This window comes from Cydia fagiglandana, chromosome 9, assembly GCF_963556715.1.
Source record: "Cydia fagiglandana chromosome 9, ilCydFagi1.1, whole genome shotgun sequence".
NCBI lineage: Eukaryota > Metazoa > Arthropoda > Insecta > Lepidoptera > Tortricidae > Cydia > Cydia fagiglandana.
In genome coordinates this window covers 6,716,051-6,733,649 of record NC_085940.1, presented here as the reverse complement: position 1 = coordinate 6,733,649, position 17,599 = coordinate 6,716,051, and the positions used below count along the sequence as shown (strand labels likewise).

Here is a 17,599-nt window from a genome sequence, read left to right as displayed (position 1 = left end):
CTTTATTAATTTCTACTCTTTTTTTTGCTAAGCTGCTTTTCAAACCAATATATGGAAACGGGACGACACTACAGTGTTGCCACTTTATTAATTTCTACTCTTTTTTTTGCTAAGCTGAAGATGATAAGTGAAAATATGGAGCCGCGGCCCTTTCGGCCACGACACCAATCTCTTCACACCATAAGTAGCTCCTAGTGAGTATTATATTCTTTGATAAGTAGTCGCTGGTCACTGTGTCGACCAAACTGTGTAACCACTAAAAAAAAAAGGTAAGTGAAAACGCTTGCACACGGAGCGAGTTAGACAAAGAAAAGTCTGCAGCGATTTCGATAGCCCATGCTGTGCAAGTGTTATTTATACGTCATGATTTCATAGAAGTATGAAGTTTAAAATAACACTTGCACTGCGTGGGCTGCTGTAGCGTGTGTATTGAGCCACTCTTATGCAGATTTGTCGTAGAAACAACGGTATAAAGACAGACTGTAAAATAACATGTGCCAGCGAAGGTATGTTGTTCGCGCGATGGGAGCAAAGTAAAAGTGCGACTAGTTCATGTAACTTGCCTTATTATAAGAAAAGCACAATATAGAAATTTCTTGCAAAAACGGCATGATATAAAAATCATTTATTACTCTTCGTCCAATATACAAATCCATGCATAAACAATAAATATTTTATTAATACTTTTACACTAAATATGTAAAACTTGCGGTTCTAATCTTAACCTATCTATGATTTCTTGAGGTAGGCAGTACGTAGGGTTGACAGCTTTGATGCCAGGGTTGCCAAGCAGCGACAGTCCTGTTAGACCAAAGAGGGTGTGGAACGGGTCCGTGATGTCCCCAGGCCTGTCACTAAAGCCACCAGTCTCGGCGTCCTGGCAGGCGAGGATGAATTCTTCTAGGGCTTTCTTGTCGACCCAGTGTATCCGGTTTAGCATTGTTAGGGATGACATTACCCACCTGAAATAAATAACACCCTTGTAATACGGACGTGTACCGATACATTTGGCCACTTTGGCCACTATCTACTATTTAATGCTGACTCTACCAAAATTTTTCATATAAAGTTGGTCAAGCAGATCTTGTCAGTAGAAAAAGGCGGCAAATTTGAAAAACGTATACGATATCGTCTCATAGAAAAATTGGAATTCGCGCCTTTTTCTACTGACAAGAATTGCTTGACCATGATTTGATGCTGATTGTAACACAATTATTTATATATATAAATTTTTAAGCCACTGTTTACATTTTTTACCTATGTATAAGAGAGCATAGCTCGGAAAGCTTCTCGGGTCTGAGCCGCTAAGGACCCCAGCGAATGTTTCCTTTTACATAACCACGCATAATAGAGAGAGATGCAGTTACCACGAGTAACAGAGGTCCGGGAGCTTCTCGGGCCGGCCGTTGAGCCCCCCGCTGGGCAGCTGGCGCTCGCACAGCCACCACGCGAGCTCGTCGGCGCGCAGCGCGTCCAGCCGCCGGCAGATGGATAGGGTGCCCACGCAGCAGTAGATTAGACCTGGGACATTTAAAATAATCGTAAACTGCTGAAAGAGAAATTATATTGCATTGACATAGAAAGGGACTGGCTTTACTGGCAATTATAATGAGGCATGACAGGGACCAGTACAACGGTGTGAAACCGCTACAACGTGATTGATTGATGAGTTCGCATTTCGCGCGCGATTGGTCGAAACTAGTTGCGTTACACTGTGAGTGACACCGTGAACTAGTACCATTTTCAGTGCCCGTAAGGTCAGTCTTTAGATATATACGTCAATATTACATTGCAATCAATCCAATAGGATTGCAAAGCCTTTGCATAGTGAATCGTTTTCAATCCAAAAATAAGTATATAGGGTAAATCGTCAATTACTGGCCACTATTAAATAATAACTGACCACCTTATACTAAAATAGAATTCTATTCACCTATAAAGAGAATTAATTTGAGTATAAGGTGTCAATAACCGACCACCCCGAGTGAATTCTGTTTATAGGTGAATAAAAATCATTTTTAATTTAAGGTGGCCATTTATTAAACAGTGGCCACCGAGTAGTTGACGATTTACCCTATGCCAGAGTACGAGTATGTAGGTACAGTTACCTGCGTGACTTTCAGAGCCAGGCTTGGAACCGAAGCCCCCATCAAAGTTCATGCAGCTCAGCACGAACTCGACTGCTCGGTCCACGTCGACGGCGTCTAATCGCTTAAGGAGGGACAGGCACATCACCGCGCAGAACGTGAACCGCGTGTCCACCTCGCCCCATTTGTCTCCTAAAAATACATAAAAATATCAACCTCGGCATGCAGGGCTCATTTTTTTTTTTATAAAGCCTATAAGGTGTCCCACTGCTGGGCAAAGGCCTCCCCCCTAGACCTCCAATCCACGTTTAAGTGCAGCATCTGTCCAGTTGCTGAGAAATGTGTCCAGGTCGTCCCGCCATCTCCTCTTATCCGGATCCGGTCAATCCTTCTCACCCCAAGCATGTTGCGCTCCATCGCTCTTTAGCAAACCTTCAGTTTGGTCTTTTGTAACTCGGTAAGAGACCACGTTTGAGCACCGTAAGTGAGGATTGGCAAAATGAACATGTCGACGAGTCTACGCTTAAGAGCTAATCATCTACATCATGAGAGAGGGCTCTTCTACAATTCCTAAAATCATACACAGGCAGACGTGGCTCACTCCGCGATTTCGTCGCGTCGCAACAAGTAGCTACAAGTACGTATAGCGTATAGCGGTCATATCTGTCCTGGTCGTAACAGAAGCGTTTTGTTAGAGAGCGAGTCTTCTGTACCTAGTACTATTATTTATTCTGTGACACAGGCATACAATTCTTACTCAGTATCACATATTTGATATTCTGATCAAGTTAAAAGGTTACCTCAGGCAAACTCTATCAAGTGTCGAGGGCTACGGGAGATCAAGACCGATGGAGACAAATCAACATGAGCTGCAAAACCAAGTGGTCACAATCTTCAGTAATAAGGGAACAACAAAGCAGAGATATTGAGTAGATATGACATAAAATTAACAGAAAAATCATATTTAAAAAGGTATGTTTTGAAATTTAATTAGGAGCTCTGGTGGCCTAGGGGTAAGAGCGTGCGACTTTCAATCTGGAGGACGCCAGTTCCGAACTCTGGCACGTACCAATGAGTTTTTCGGAACTTATGTACGAAATATCATTTGATATTTACCAGTCGCTTTTCGGTGAAGGAAAACATCCTTAGCCTAGTTTACCCTCTGGGTTGGAAGGTCAGATGGCTGTCGCTTTCGTAAAAACTAGATACGCCAATTCTTGGGATTAGTTGCCAAGCGGAGCCCAGGCTCCCATGAGCTGTGGCACAGTGCGGGGAAATCGCGAGGAAGATGATGATGTTTTGAAATTGACAAGTGGGAAGGTTACTTGGTTGTATTAAAAACAAAGCAAATGTCAGCAGTAACCAACTTACCAAAGAAGCTGCCATCCTCTTGCTGCATAGACTTGATGTATCTAACTACTCCTTCCACATCAATTGCATCTACTCTGTCATATAACGCAAGTATCTGTAAGATAAAAAAAACACATATTATATGTATTTATAAAGTAATATAAAAAAAAAAATACTAAACTCAGCAAAACCAAACAGTGAATCATATGATATGATATACTCGTAAGCTATTTAACATTGTGATTTATATGTATAAAAATAGACCAGAGACAATAAGTCCCCACGTAAACTGGTGATGGTGCTCAGTGGAACACCACCCTAAAGAGCAACTTCAAAAAAAAAAGAAAAACCCATCTGATTATGGCTAGAACAGCCGATTGCAGATTAAAGTTGAGAAAAAAAATGTATAAAAAAGAGATACTTGGGTAATATGCAGTATATTCATTCTGAATTCTAATGCCTATTATTTCAGCACATTTGCAAATGCCATCTTCATAGAGTCACAAATACACATTAACTAGTCTGTGCGGAAAGAGAAGAGTTGAGGAATGTATGGGGCTCAATACAGTCCATGACTCTTCTCTTTCCAAACAGCCTCCATTAGTTACAATGGTGAATATTTTTTACTTACATATTAATGACAAGTGAACAATTGTCATGATTAAAGGATTGACCACACTTCTGGTCAAAAAGATGCTGACGTAAACTTTACACAACAAAATACATTATGTCTCATCTGACTAAATACAAGATGCATTGTGTTCAATCGTAGTTGATCCTATATATTATTCCTCTATGTATTTTACCTGTACTGCACTCAATGTGTACAACAAGTGTGGGTCATGTCCTATGCTGGCAGAGATGCCCCCGCTTTCACTGTCCTGGCATGATGTGATGAATTCAATTATCTCTTCTCTGGGCATCCTGGAATCACATATCAGAAATGAGTCACTTAACTCCAAACTCTGGTTAATCCATCTGTCAGGTTATGCAATTTCGGTATTAAAAAAAGGTAATAGGGTAGATATTTGCTGAGGGTAGAATAGATACATTTGTTAGTTGACAGAAAATGTATTGGTATCTGTGTAGCAACAAATTTCAAGGTACAGTGGCTTTAGCACAAGTTCTCTACAACAGTATCTTGGCATAAGTTGGACTATGTCTCTTTCTAACTGCATTGTTGAGAAGGAGGGGCTTGTATACAAAAAGATGCACATCAAATCAACAAATTAATGCAAATCTTTGGACAGATCTTAAGACTGATGTTTTGAGGGAACAATTGATTCACGTGAGTAATTTCACTTACATAGAATAGAATAGCCTTTATTGACCAAAAAATTACATTTCATTACCTATTACATTGAAATAAATTCACATTTCAATTATATCAATTAGTTTAAATATTTTTCCTTATTAAGTTTAATAAATAATTTTAACATCATTGCTTTTTTAATTATTTCAGTCTGCGTTCTTGGCATAGGCCTCCCCCAGCTCTCTCCACAGCTCTCTATCCCTTGCCGTCCCTATTCAATTTGGTCCCGCATGCTTCTTGATGTCATTTGACTTACTAAAGCATGAGAAATTTAATTCTAAGCATGTATAACTTGTTGCACTAATGCAGTTGTCAACAACCAGTGGCCCGCGGGCCTATTTTGTATGTAATATTGATATATGACAATGTCCTATAAAGTCATAAATATTAACAAAGTGCGCCCCGCATCCACTTCGTTTACTGCTATGTGACCCTTGGTTGTTAAAAGGCTGCCGACCGCTGCACTAATGGAAACTAAATAACTAGAACAACTCTCTAATGCCAGAATTTCTGTATATTTCTCGTAAAATATATAATTATAGTCTAGAAGAAATAGCGCTGTCTGTTGTTTGATGTTTTGTGCACTGCTTCCAAAGAGAGGCACTTTATTCTATTTTACATTAGTTAAGGGATTACCATGCAACAATATGTGCAAAAAACTAGTGCTAGTTGGTCAGGATAATAGATTATTTCATCATTGCTTATCATTCCAAAGGCAACCATAGTAAGAATTTTCGGACTATTTTTTCTAACTTCGTGGTAGGTGAAGATCTAAAACTATACAAAATAGTACCTGAAAGACTGCCCCATCAGGTCCATTGCTGTTACAGTCCAATATATCCCCGACATGCGAAGATACTCAGTCATGCAATATTCGAAGTCATCTTTATTAAGTCCGTACCCCGCCAAGTAGTCGGAATGTTTTTGTAGAAGCAGCGTCCGTGGCCGGGACTCTGATAGCACGATGTCTTTTGTGTTAAAAGACATTATTTTTAGTCAAAAAACAAATATCTGTAATTTATTTTTTTGTACGCCTCCGACTGACTAATAACAACTTTGACAATGACAAGTTTGACCTGTTTGACAATGACGTGAGTTGGAGTTTGACATAATACAACGTTACTGTCGTGCGTTTTTACATGACACCCAAACGCTCTGAGTGTGAACCCGTAACAGATTACCGCATCACACCGCAACCTTGGTGCGGTGCAGCGCACGTATCGATAGTGTGTAAGGCTGGCCGCAATTCACTTAGAGGATTTTGGCATTAGATATATGGTTTGATAGCGCGATGCGCTTTTTCTATCTCTTTTCTCTATATATCAAACGAAAGTGACGTAGGCTAGCAACCATATTAGCAACTCAATAACAAACCAATCGCATATGATGTGCGAATAATTAACAGAGAAAAAGACGGGTAGTCTATCTCGCCGCGGTATACTGTCGTGCCAATCATGTGCTAGGCCTACAGCGACATCGTGATCCCTCTAAAGCCCGCTCCACACTCGCGCGCGAATCGCGGCGCGAAGCCGCGAACGCGAGTCTGGAGTCGATTTCGCATATCAGCGAACTAGACTCCACACTCGCGTTCGCGGCTTCGCCCGCGATTCACGCGCATAGTCTGGAGGGCGCATAACCTCAATGTAACCTACAAACTGGGCGTCCAGACGGGACAATCAAATTAACCATTTGATCAGAAATTAAATTAGCGTCAATAATTCATCTATACCTAAGCGTCCACGCGTCGCGTACAAAATTTAATCATCAAGTTTATGATACAGCAGAGTACTTGAAATTAAAAAAATCCCCCTAACGCGGACGCTTTAGCGTGAAAAATAGGTTAAATAGGCGTTAAAAAATTTTTTTGCGTCCGCAATTGGTCCGCACCTCCTGATTTGATACGAGGGGCGTTCAAAATATTCTCGGTATTGATATCTTACAACCTCTTCTTAAATTTCTTTCGTTACTGGCCGCTAAGGTTTATTCATTGACATTAAAAAAAAGTATAATTCGAACCGAGACGTTCTTTTGTTCAAAGAGCATATAATCACTACGTTTTAAGAGTCGGCACTCTCGAACAATCCTCGAACCGAATTATGAACGTACATATCCCAACACACCAAATACAGGCTTAAAGATCTCGCATCCAGGCCATAATTGTTAAAAAAAGAAAAACCACACAATACTACCAACACAAAAAAAACAACGCTAGGGCTCGACACTTCCAGTACCTACTGTTTATCGATATCGATAAATGTGCGATACGTGCTGCTGTATTTACCTACTGTACTACCTGTTAATAAAATAAAAGAACATTATATATATATATAAACAATTTTATTTTACATGATAAAAATAACATAGTTTATTATTCAAGTAGGCATATTACAATATGCTGAATTCGCGCGCATTCTTTTTTAATCTGGTCCCTTTTTATTGAAGGCACTGGATGGAGAATGATTTCCACAAATGAACTTGTTTCCATTCAGCTTTTGAATAGGTAAATAAATACGCCAAATCCTCATTTCCTTTTCCTCAGCTTTGCCCATAATCGACATCTGAAATAAAGAGATTATCGATAAAATTGGTCGTACACTATTCGTGTCATAGGTTACTTAGTTTTTTACTTAAAAATACTTTATTCACAAAATATTTTCGTTTTAATCATGGATTGTACACGACTAAAACTAATTAAATTAGTAACTGTTAACGACTCAAAGTAAAAAATGAAAATATTGCATACAAACATCAGTTTACCGACCTGTTCGGATCAAGTTGGAAATTTGGCCAAAAATGCGTCAGTAGTTAGTCTTCTTACACACCCACTACAAACTTCACATTTCCTTAAAGATTTGGCCCCCATTTAAATAACAGCTAAAGTTATTTTACCAATTACAATAAAAAATAACCACGTATTTTGACGTTCACGACAATTCAAATGACGTTTGACGTTTTACTACCAATCATACCAACCTAAAGAAAAGTAAGTATAATACGTCTATGTTAAAAGCAAGTATGGTATGTGCCACCAAAATGCAACAGCAGTCATTTTAATTCGATAAGATTATTTCTATGCCTCAATGTTGGTAACAAGGGCTTTCCTAATTTATCAAAGTATGGGGTGTCGATGGGCTGCTTTTGTTTTTCTACAATTGCTGAACAAACATGAACAGCACGTGCGAATTGACAATGTTAACTAAATTAGAACATCAATGCGTCATAAGATTCTCGACAAAACAGGGTAAAAATTAAAAAAACCATAAAAGTGGAAATGGATTGTGTTTACCGTGAGTCTGCTCCTTCTTTATCTACCATTCAAAAGTGGTCAAGCGAATTTAAACGTGGAAGGGAGAGTATTGAAGATGACCCTAGACCTGGTCGGCCTGTAGTAGCTACTTCACAAGAAAATATTGATAAAGTGGAAAAACTTATATTGGAAGATGGTCGAGTGAAGGTAAAATCTATCGCTCAAGTAACCAATCTTTCTATTGGTATCGTACATGATATTATCCATGACCATCTTAATATGTCAAAAGTAAGTGCAAGATGGGTTCCGCGAATGCTGACTCAGCTTCAAAAAGACATGCGTGTAGCGTGTTGTTCCGATGTTATTGACCTGTGCGGTGAAAATGATGATGCGGTGCTGCAAAGAATAGTTACTGGAGATGAAACCTGGGTTCATCATTATGATCCAGAGAGTAAACAAGAGTCCATGCAGTGGCACATTAAGGGTTTAGCTCATCCCAAGAAGTTCAAGGTCGTCCCTTCAGCTGGCAAGGTCATGGCCACGATATTTTGGGATTGTGAAGGAATATTATTAATCGATTATAAAGAAAAAGGTGTAAATATCACAGGACAGTACTACACTAACATTCTACGTCAATTAAAGGATGCAATCAAAGAAAAGAGGCGAGGAAAGTTAACCAAAGGTGTTCTGCTTCTGCGTGACAACGCCCCCGTCCATACTGCTCATATTGCCAAGGCAGCTATTGTTGAATGTGGGTTTGAAACTGCTACTCACCCACGGTATAGTCCGGACTTAGCCCCCAGCGACTTCTTTTTGTTCCCCAATCTTAAAAAGCATCTGCGTGGAATTTTTTTTCTGACGATGAAGCATTGAGGGCGGGAGTGGAGGAGCATTTTTACACCAAAGAATAAAAATATTTTTATGAGGGATTAAAAAAAAATATTGATCGATCTTTTAAGTGGATGAACATAGGGGGGGGAGTATATTGAAAAATAAAAATATCAAACTTTTCGTACTTGTTTGTTTTCATTCTCATACCGAGAATATTTTGAACTAGTCATATGCCTTATGGGAATATAGTTCAGAGCCGGAAACTGCTACCAACTTTTAGTATGTTGTTGGGCATGGCATTGGGTCTCCAAAACTGCCGGGAGACGGCGGAGCCGGCCATCTACTTCAGCGGAATGACGTCATCAAAATGACTCCCGCTTCGTTGCGAATATTGCATACTGCACCCAAATTATGCATAGCACATACACGTGTGGGGTATTAAATGAAAGCTAATTAAATAAACTATATTTTATTCATACAAAGTGTATCAAAATATGCAACAGTTTAAGAGAAATTTACAAAATAATAAAAATCACGTAAAAAAGTATTCGATTATTTGGGTTTTACAACCAAACCAAAAGTCGGACGATAAAGCAATGTACTACAACATTAAAGATGACGTCTCAAGCCATACACTGATATCAATAAAATCAAAATTGGACCAAATATGTGGAAATTATGCATTAAAATGTAGATATTCGCCCATACAAAGGCATAAAAGTTAACAAAATCAAAATTGGTCATTTTCAGGATAATCCGCATAAGCTTCTAGTATGTTATTAACAATATGACCTGGAGTCTAAAACTGCCGGGAGACCATCTCTGTTGTTCCTCAGTTACAAATAATGACGTCATATAAATAATCACTGCCGAATTTCGTAAAATGTAAATTATAGCTATACCACGAGTCTCACATACACGTGAGTTACATGTAACGAAAGGTTATTAAATGTATTATGATTCACCTAAACATTGTTTGTAAAAAAAATGTACGGTTTCAGAACTAGAAGCAACGAAATACCACTTTTTATGGAAAAAGTAGATATGTATCAATTTTATAGCTAAACTAAAACCTTCAAAAAAATTTTGCGTATAACATTTGAAAAACTTGTTATTCAACTATATATCACAATTTAAATTTTACATTTCCGACAAAAACTGTGGAAGTTGTGGAAAAAAAACTAAAGCGCCCCAACAATTCTACCTTAATGCGCTCATATTATGCAAAGAATAGTTCTATTTATCGAGTATTAAATGAATGAACATTACATAAAATACATGAAAACGACATTTTTAAATGGAACCTTAATTAAAAAAATAATAATTTAGTTGATAAGTAAGCAAAATACTGTTTCTTTAAGTACCTAATCTCCTCCTTTCAAAATCGGTTAAAAGTGGCTTTTGTGACCTGGGCTACAAAGACAAATAAATTGACACCTCATTTATCAAAATCAGTTCAGTTGTTTCATGTAAAAAATACATAATTACATACGTAGATAGCAGTTCCTGCTGTAGTTGCGGTAAATATTAATATGAAATAGACTCTTATTGTCATGGCTTAACGCTACATTATTAGAGAAATGTAAAGTTACATGCCAGTAAGTAGGCACATGCCTAATACAAAATGCCTTATCGAGGTAAATGCCCTATCAGTTCACTTAATGCGATACATTATTATATATTTAAGCCTCGATTAGCCTTGTACATACATACATCACTGGCTCAGTGACCCAAAGCAAAGAGGATCTTGGCCTCTGGCACAAAAGAGCGTCACTCTGCCCTATTCTGCGCCACTTCGCGCCAGTTGGGTATTCTTATAAAAGTGGAATATTGAGTGGTGCAAGGGTTTCAAGGCTGAGCTGAGAAGGCTGGCAGAATTTTCCCTCTGATCCTCCCTCTGATCATTCGAAGCCTCCATAAGGCATCTTGCTAACTCATCGAGGCGACGCCCGCTAGGCCTGCTAACATCTACGGCCTGAGAGTTTCAACGTTAGATGCCAAGCCACGCCAGGCCATAATAGTAAAGGTCTAATTATTGAATTTTTATTTTTTGTCCGACTACGGCAGAATTTGCTATCTATGCGTGCATGTGTAGGTACCGTTTGCATGAAACTACTGAACTGATTTTGATAAATGAGGTGTCAATTTATTTGTCTTTGTAGCCCAGGTCACAAAAGCTACATTTTAACCGACTTTGAAAGGAGGAGATTAGGTACTTAAAGAAACAATATTTTGCTTACTTATCAAGTAAATTATTGTTTTTTTAATTATGGTTCCATTCGAAAATGTCGTTTTCATGTATTTTATGTAGGTAATGTTCATTCATTTATTACTCGATAAATAGAACTATTCTTTGCATAATATGAGCGCATTAAGGTAGAATTGTTGGGGCGCTTTAGTTTTTTTTCCACAACTTCCACAGTTTTTGTCGGAAATGTAAAATTTAAATTGTGATATATAGTTGAATAACAAGTTTTTCAAATGTTATACGCAAAATTTTTTTGACGGTTTTAGTTTAGCTATAAAATTGATACATATCTACTTTTTCCATAAAAAGTGGTATTTCGTTGTTTCTAGCTCTGAAACCGTACATTTTTTTTACAAACAATGTTTAGGTGAATCATAATACATTTAATAACCTTTCGTTACATGTAACTTACATGTATAGCTATAATTTACATTTTACGAAATTCGGCAGTGATTATTTATATGACGTCATTATTTGTAACTGAGGAACAACAGCGATGGTCTCCCGGCAGTTTTAGACTCCAGGTCATATTGCTAATAACATACTAGAAGCTTATGTGGATTATCCTGAAAATGACCAATTTTGATTTTTTTAACTTTTATGCATTTGTATGGGCGAATATCTACATTTTGATGCATAATTTCCACATATTTGGTCCAATTTTGATTTTATTGATATCAGTGTATGGCTTGAGACGTCATCTTTAATGTTGTAGTACATTGCTTTATCGTCCGACTTTTGGTTTGGTTGTAAAACCCAAATAATCGAATATTTTTTTACGTAATTTTTATTATTTTGTAAATTTCTCTTAAACTGTTGCATATTTTGATACACTTTGTATGAATAAAATATAGTTTATTTAATTGGCTTTCATTTAATACCCCACACGTGTATGTGCTATGCATAATTTGGGTGCAGTATGCAATATTCGCAACGAAGCGGGAGTCATTTTGATGACGTCATTCCGCTGAAGTAGGTGGCCGGCGCCGCCGTCTCCCGGCAGTTTTGGAGACCCAATGCCATGCCTAACAACATACTAAAAGTTGGTAGCGGTTTCCGGCTCTGAACTATCTCTGCGACCGTTTCCCATAAGGCATGGCACTAAACACCCCTCGTAGGTCATAATGAGTATTATATTTTTTGGTCATAATCTATAAGGCCAAGACCACACGTAGCGGTGTGGCACCGCCCCCTGGCAGCAAGAGGTGCAACGGCCCGTTGTCAACGGGTTGAAATTTTGTATCATTCTGTAGGACTGTAGGTAATCCGCCTAGACCGGACCAGTGGGGAGACACTCCTGACTTCGGTCGAACTCGGCACCGTTCCGCTCAGCATTGCTCCGAGCAATTATTAGGGTTGGCACCAATGGCACCACTTGACTTCCTTTTGCGTGCACGACCACAGATAAGATAATCACTTGAATTTTGACAACCCTAAATAGCCTAAAGGGATAGTGCCATATATTAGAAAGGGATAGCATGATTCGACCGTGAACCGCTGTCAAAACTTCGGTTTTGTAGGAAGTGTCCTGTCCGTATGGTAGTACTATTATTTCTTCTGTGACCGAACACAGCGGGCATGCAGCGGGCGCGGTGCCACTAGGGTTGCCAGATGCTCGGGAATTGGCGGGGTTCTCCCGATTTTTAGCTTGTGTTACCGATTCCCGACAAAGTGAAAACTGTCCCGAAAAACAGCTTCACGTTATAAAAAAACAACAATTTATAAATTGATAATTTAGTTATGTTGTGCGAAAAATTGTCCCGTGCACTTACGGTTGCCAGATGGTCGGGATTTGGCGGGATTCTCTCGATTTTTAGCATGTGTTCCCGATTCCCGACAAAGTGTAAACTGTCCCGAAAAACAGCTTCACGTTATAATACAATAATTTCAAGCTCCGAACTGTCGTCGAACGAGCGAGCTGATATAGTGCCAATAATGTAAAATATCGTTGTTTCTAATACAATTACTATAATTTGAATGTAAAAATACATTCCCGACTTAAGGCCCAAAATCCCGAAAAATTGATATTGTTTCCCGATAATAGCGCCTTTCGATCTGGCAACCCTACGTGCACTGCTTAATATCATACACAATATCATGTAAAAACGGCTGAGCGGATTTTGATGAAATTAGGCACATAAATACAGTTTAAACCCGGAAAAAATAAATAGGTACACATGGTCTAAAGGTCGATTTGTACTAGAAGCGAGTAAATAAAATATCTCTAGCTCATTGACCTATGACCACGGTCTCATAACAGTTAACGAAGTGTAGATAGCCAGAGTGTAAATAGAAAATTTGCCACTGAAATTTGAACCTAAAGTGTAAGAGAGTTGATTTTGCGTTGTTTCAAAATTGAACGAAACAAAGCAAAAACGACTCTAGGCTAAGCTCTAGGTAAATTGCGGGGATCTTTCTCTTTTACTCCAATGACGGCGTAATTAGAGTGACAGAGAAAAATCCGAGCAATTTGCGAATTTCGGTTTTCGCGGTAGCCCCTCTGTTCTAAAGCCCCCTCCAGACTATGCGCGTGAATCGCGGGCAAAGCCGCGAACGCGAGTGTGGAGTCGATTTCGCTGTCTGCGAAAATCGACGCCACACTCACGTTCGCGGCTACGCGCCGCGATTCGCGCACGAGTGTGGAGGAGGCTTAATGGAATTAGAAATGCAGAAAGTACTATAACTAGGTAGGACCTTGGGTCTTACGAGGATATTGTCGGCGGGTGTTTACACAGCTCTGTGTTATCAGAGATCAAGTGGGGGCTATAAACATAAGCCGCGGCTTGATAAATTTGTTAAGGAGAATAATACTTTACGGATTTAATCAATAGCTATTTTCATCACACTCGCTTAGTAAATGTGGAATTGCACGCAGGCTTAGCGGGAGTTATAGAAAAAGCGTTCTCCCTAGGGAGTTATGAAGTTTCTAGTGCCATAATTAACAGTTTTTTGTCTTTATAGGTACTTAATTTTTGTATCGCAAGTGTGATGAAAAACATTGTGTGTAACTCGTGCTGATATTGATACCCGAGCAAGCTAAATATTCCAAAATTGAACCACGAGCGTAGCGAGTGGTTCGAAAAATGGAATCTTGAGCGTTGCAAGGGTTTCAAAGCACGAGGGTTGAACAAAATTTGCCCCCGAGTGAAACACAAAATTTTTCACCACACCAACCCGAAGCAAATATTAAATGTAAAATTTCAACCAGCAAACATAAGAAAACAACTCAAAATTTGTATTTGATTACTTTGCCTCACATGTCAATAAAATGCAACTTTGCTATCAGTTATTGAAGTGCAAAGTAAGCCTTTCCGTGCTGGTGTGGTGAAAAGATTTAATAAGAGTAGAATATACACGTTTAGAGAGTATAGTTAGTATTTACTCTAATGTAGGTAATTTATTCCGATATTTACTGCATGAATAGGTTTTTATAATGCATCGGATGCGGATCCGCAGTCCACTTCGGCATGTGAGGGGACATCGCTACTTACAATGTATATAGCACTGTCTCGCTCACACACCGGAGTGTGCGAGTCCATTCCGAGTGTGATAATCGCGTAAGTACAGATGTAGTCCATATCTACCTAATTAATTTCCATCGTATTTTCAAATACAATTACAAATGCGTTTATATCATAACTTTTTTACATCAGTTCTTAGGTAGGTATAGTATAAGGGTTAGGTAGGTAATTAGTCCATCTTAGGTATAAGGCCCCCCCCACATCTAGCGTCTTTCGAGCGTCGGCGTCTGTCGGCGTCTGGTCAGCGCTATGGAAAATGACGTCGCTGCGCAGTTGCGTCGACGCTGCGTCTTCGTTGTGTCGAGCAGCGGCCATAGAATTGTAGACGACGCTCGAAAGACGCCAGATGTGGGGGGGGGGGGGGGGGCTAAGTAGGTTAGTAATCAGTAAAGAGTATTTTCAGAGAAATGCACAAACGAGTCTTGCTATTTCAGTTATTCTCGGTACAAAAAGTACTGAGGTTGACTGAAGTAGCATAACAAATAAGAACGTGAGAAAATACGATGAATAACTACATCTGTACGTTAATATTGTGCAGAAATGTACGTAGGTAAATATAAATAATACTTCGTAGTATTTTATAAATACAGTTAAAATCCTTTATGACAAGAAGTTTGGCGTTTTATACGACATCGCACGCACGGCACGGCACGTGCATATAAATCCGCATAATTTCTAATTGAATTTAGATCTGACAATGGCATCCGTTCTTTTGAATATGAATATTATCTGATATTATAACACGGGGTGCCAAAAAATAACGGCATTCCCGTTGCCAGTGAGGTTTTGGGATTATACTGAGAAACTTTTACCAAAAAGTTGGTCAAGCAGCAAGCAGACCTTGTCAAGTTGTCAGTCGAAAAAGGCGGCAAATTTGAAAAATGTAGGCGCGAAGGGATGGTTTACCCTTGAATTGCCGACAGACATTTCATCGAATGTTATTTCGAAGACAACGTTTCAAGTATTTTCATTTCATCGACAAGTCATTGCGTCGAAGAATTGATACTAGTAAATTTAAATCTAGGACTTTTAATTGGCACTCGAGTTATTTCGTATATAGTTTATATCGTGGTATTTCTTTACGAGTTTTCTTATTTCATTTTGGATTGCATTTAATACAATTTATTACACATAAAATTATTTCAAAATGTAATATTTGACTTTGATAGCCGTGCGTTTGTGTGTGGGGTCGCAGTTCTAACCTAACCTAAACCTACTTTGAAAGACGTTCGTTTCTGTGTGGGGTCGCAGTTCTAACCTAACCTAAACCTACTTTGATAGCCGTTCGTGTCTGTGTGGAGTCGCAGTTTTAACCTAACCTAAACCTACTTTAAAAGCCGTTCGTTTTTGTGTGGGGTCGCAGTTCTAACCTAACATAAACCTACTTTGAAAGCCGTTCGTTTTTGTGTGGGGTCGCAGTTCTAACCTAACATAAACCTACTTTGAAAGCCGTTCGTTTTTGTGTGGGCTCGCAGTTCTAACCTAACCTAAACCCACTTTGAAGCCGTTCGTTTCTGTGTGGGGTCGCAGTTCTAACCTAACCTAAACCCACTTTGAAAGCCGTTCGTTTCTGTGTGGAGTCGCAGTTCTAACCTAACCTAAACCTACTTTTAAAGCCGTTCGTTTCTGTGTGGGGTTGCAGTTCTAACCTAACCTAAACCGACTTAGATAGCCGTTCGTTTCTGTGTGGGGTCGCAGTTCTAACCTAACCTAAACCTAAAATTGTTACACCAGAAAAATGTATAAATGAGTAGTACGACATATAAAAATATATTAAAGCAATACGTCGAACAAATGAATTGCAATGTTTAGTAGTTGTGCCAATTAAAATAATTTGAAACGAATCAGCGATCAAGTAATATTCGTTGAATAGTATTTCTACGCAGTAAGAAAAATTGAAATAAATAGTATATGAAACAAAATAACGCGAAACAATATTACTAGTACTAACCTTTCGATGAATCGTTGTCGATGAAATAATATTCGATGAAAAGTTTGTCGGCAAAACAAGGGTACACCGCGAAGGGATATCATATCATAAAAAATTTGAATTTCGCGCCTTTTTCTACTGATTTGACCTAGACCAATCTAATCTATACCTACCTATAGGACCAACCCCGAAATCGCGAAAAAAAATGTCTGTTTCAATACATTTTGCCTGGTCCATTTTCTATGGGAGAGCAAATTTTAATTTTTTTTTTGCGATTTCTGGGTTGCTCGGTAGTAAAAGTTGCTCAGTCAGTATAATCACAAAACCTCCCTGGCAACGGGAATGCACTTATTTTTGGGCCCTAGTGTATAAACGGAATTTGTGCAGAGATTTGAAGATACTTTGGGACTTTAATAAAATAACCGACTTCCATCGATATTAAAAAGGTACAAATTCGGTTGAAGGTTTTAATTTTGTAAAGCAGAGACATCTGTTAACGATACCACAATGTTCACATACTCCTCATGTGTCTCAATCCTCCCCACAAAGTGTCCTGAAAAAAGGTAATAGTAGTTTGTGTTACAAGGGATCAAAATGATATATTACCGTCAAGGGCGTAAATTTAATCTTGAGTGTAATGAGGGATTGAAGTTAACGCCCAAGACGAAAGAATTTTGATACCGTGTGTGATACACTGCTTTTCACATCACTCATTAAAGCCCCCTCCAGACTATGCACGTGAATCGCGGGCGAAGCCGCGAACGAGAGTGTGGAGTCCTGAACGCAGACCTGCGAAATCGACTCCACACTCGCGTTCGCGGCTTCGCCCGCGATTCACGCGCATAGTCTGGAGGGGGCTTTAAGAAATTGTTACGAGTATGTTCCAAAATATTACATATATATAACTTAAAAAAATTGTAAGCAAAAAAGAAAAGAAAATTGTGTCCTAGAACAGAAAAGTGTCACTTTGATCCCTCCTAGCAGGGAAGAAAAGTACCACTTTGATCCCTCTTAGCTGGGAAGAAAAAGCCATTTTTCGAATAGGTGACGTGAAAATGCAATTATACTCTCGG

At 38.9% G+C, this 17,599-nt stretch overlaps 1 protein-coding gene across 1 annotated transcript; it reads right to left on the bottom strand.

Moving 5' to 3' along the window:
• Positions 1–610: 610 nt before the first annotated feature.
• LOC134667139 (geranylgeranyl transferase type-2 subunit beta) lies at positions 611–5,799 on the bottom strand. Its single transcript, XM_063524427.1, has 6 exons — positions 5,543–5,799; positions 4,244–4,361; positions 3,459–3,552; positions 2,109–2,279; positions 1,368–1,521; positions 611–962 (listed from the first exon to the last, which is right to left on the bottom strand). Exons 1-6 carry the CDS (start codon positions 5,734–5,736, stop codon positions 692–694), a joined length of 1,002 nt encoding a protein of 333 aa, XP_063380497.1. The 5' UTR covers positions 5,737–5,799; the 3' UTR covers positions 611–691.
• Between the last annotated feature and the right edge of the window lie 11,800 nt (positions 5,800–17,599).

Excerpts from the sequence above, each read along its gene's own strand:
- LOC134667139 (XM_063524427.1), bottom strand. The coding sequence starts at position 5,736 with ATGTCTTTTAACACAAAAGACATCGTGCTATCAGAGTCCCGGCCACGG. Across the intron at positions 3,553-4,243 it reads ACACATTGAGTGCAGTACAG|ATACTTGCGTTATATGACAG; the intron begins GTAAAATACATA and ends TTTATCTTACAG. Across the intron at positions 2,280-3,458 it reads AGAGGATGGCAGCTTCTTTG|GAGACAAATGGGGCGAGGTG; the intron begins GTAAGTTGGTTA and ends ATGTATTTTTAG.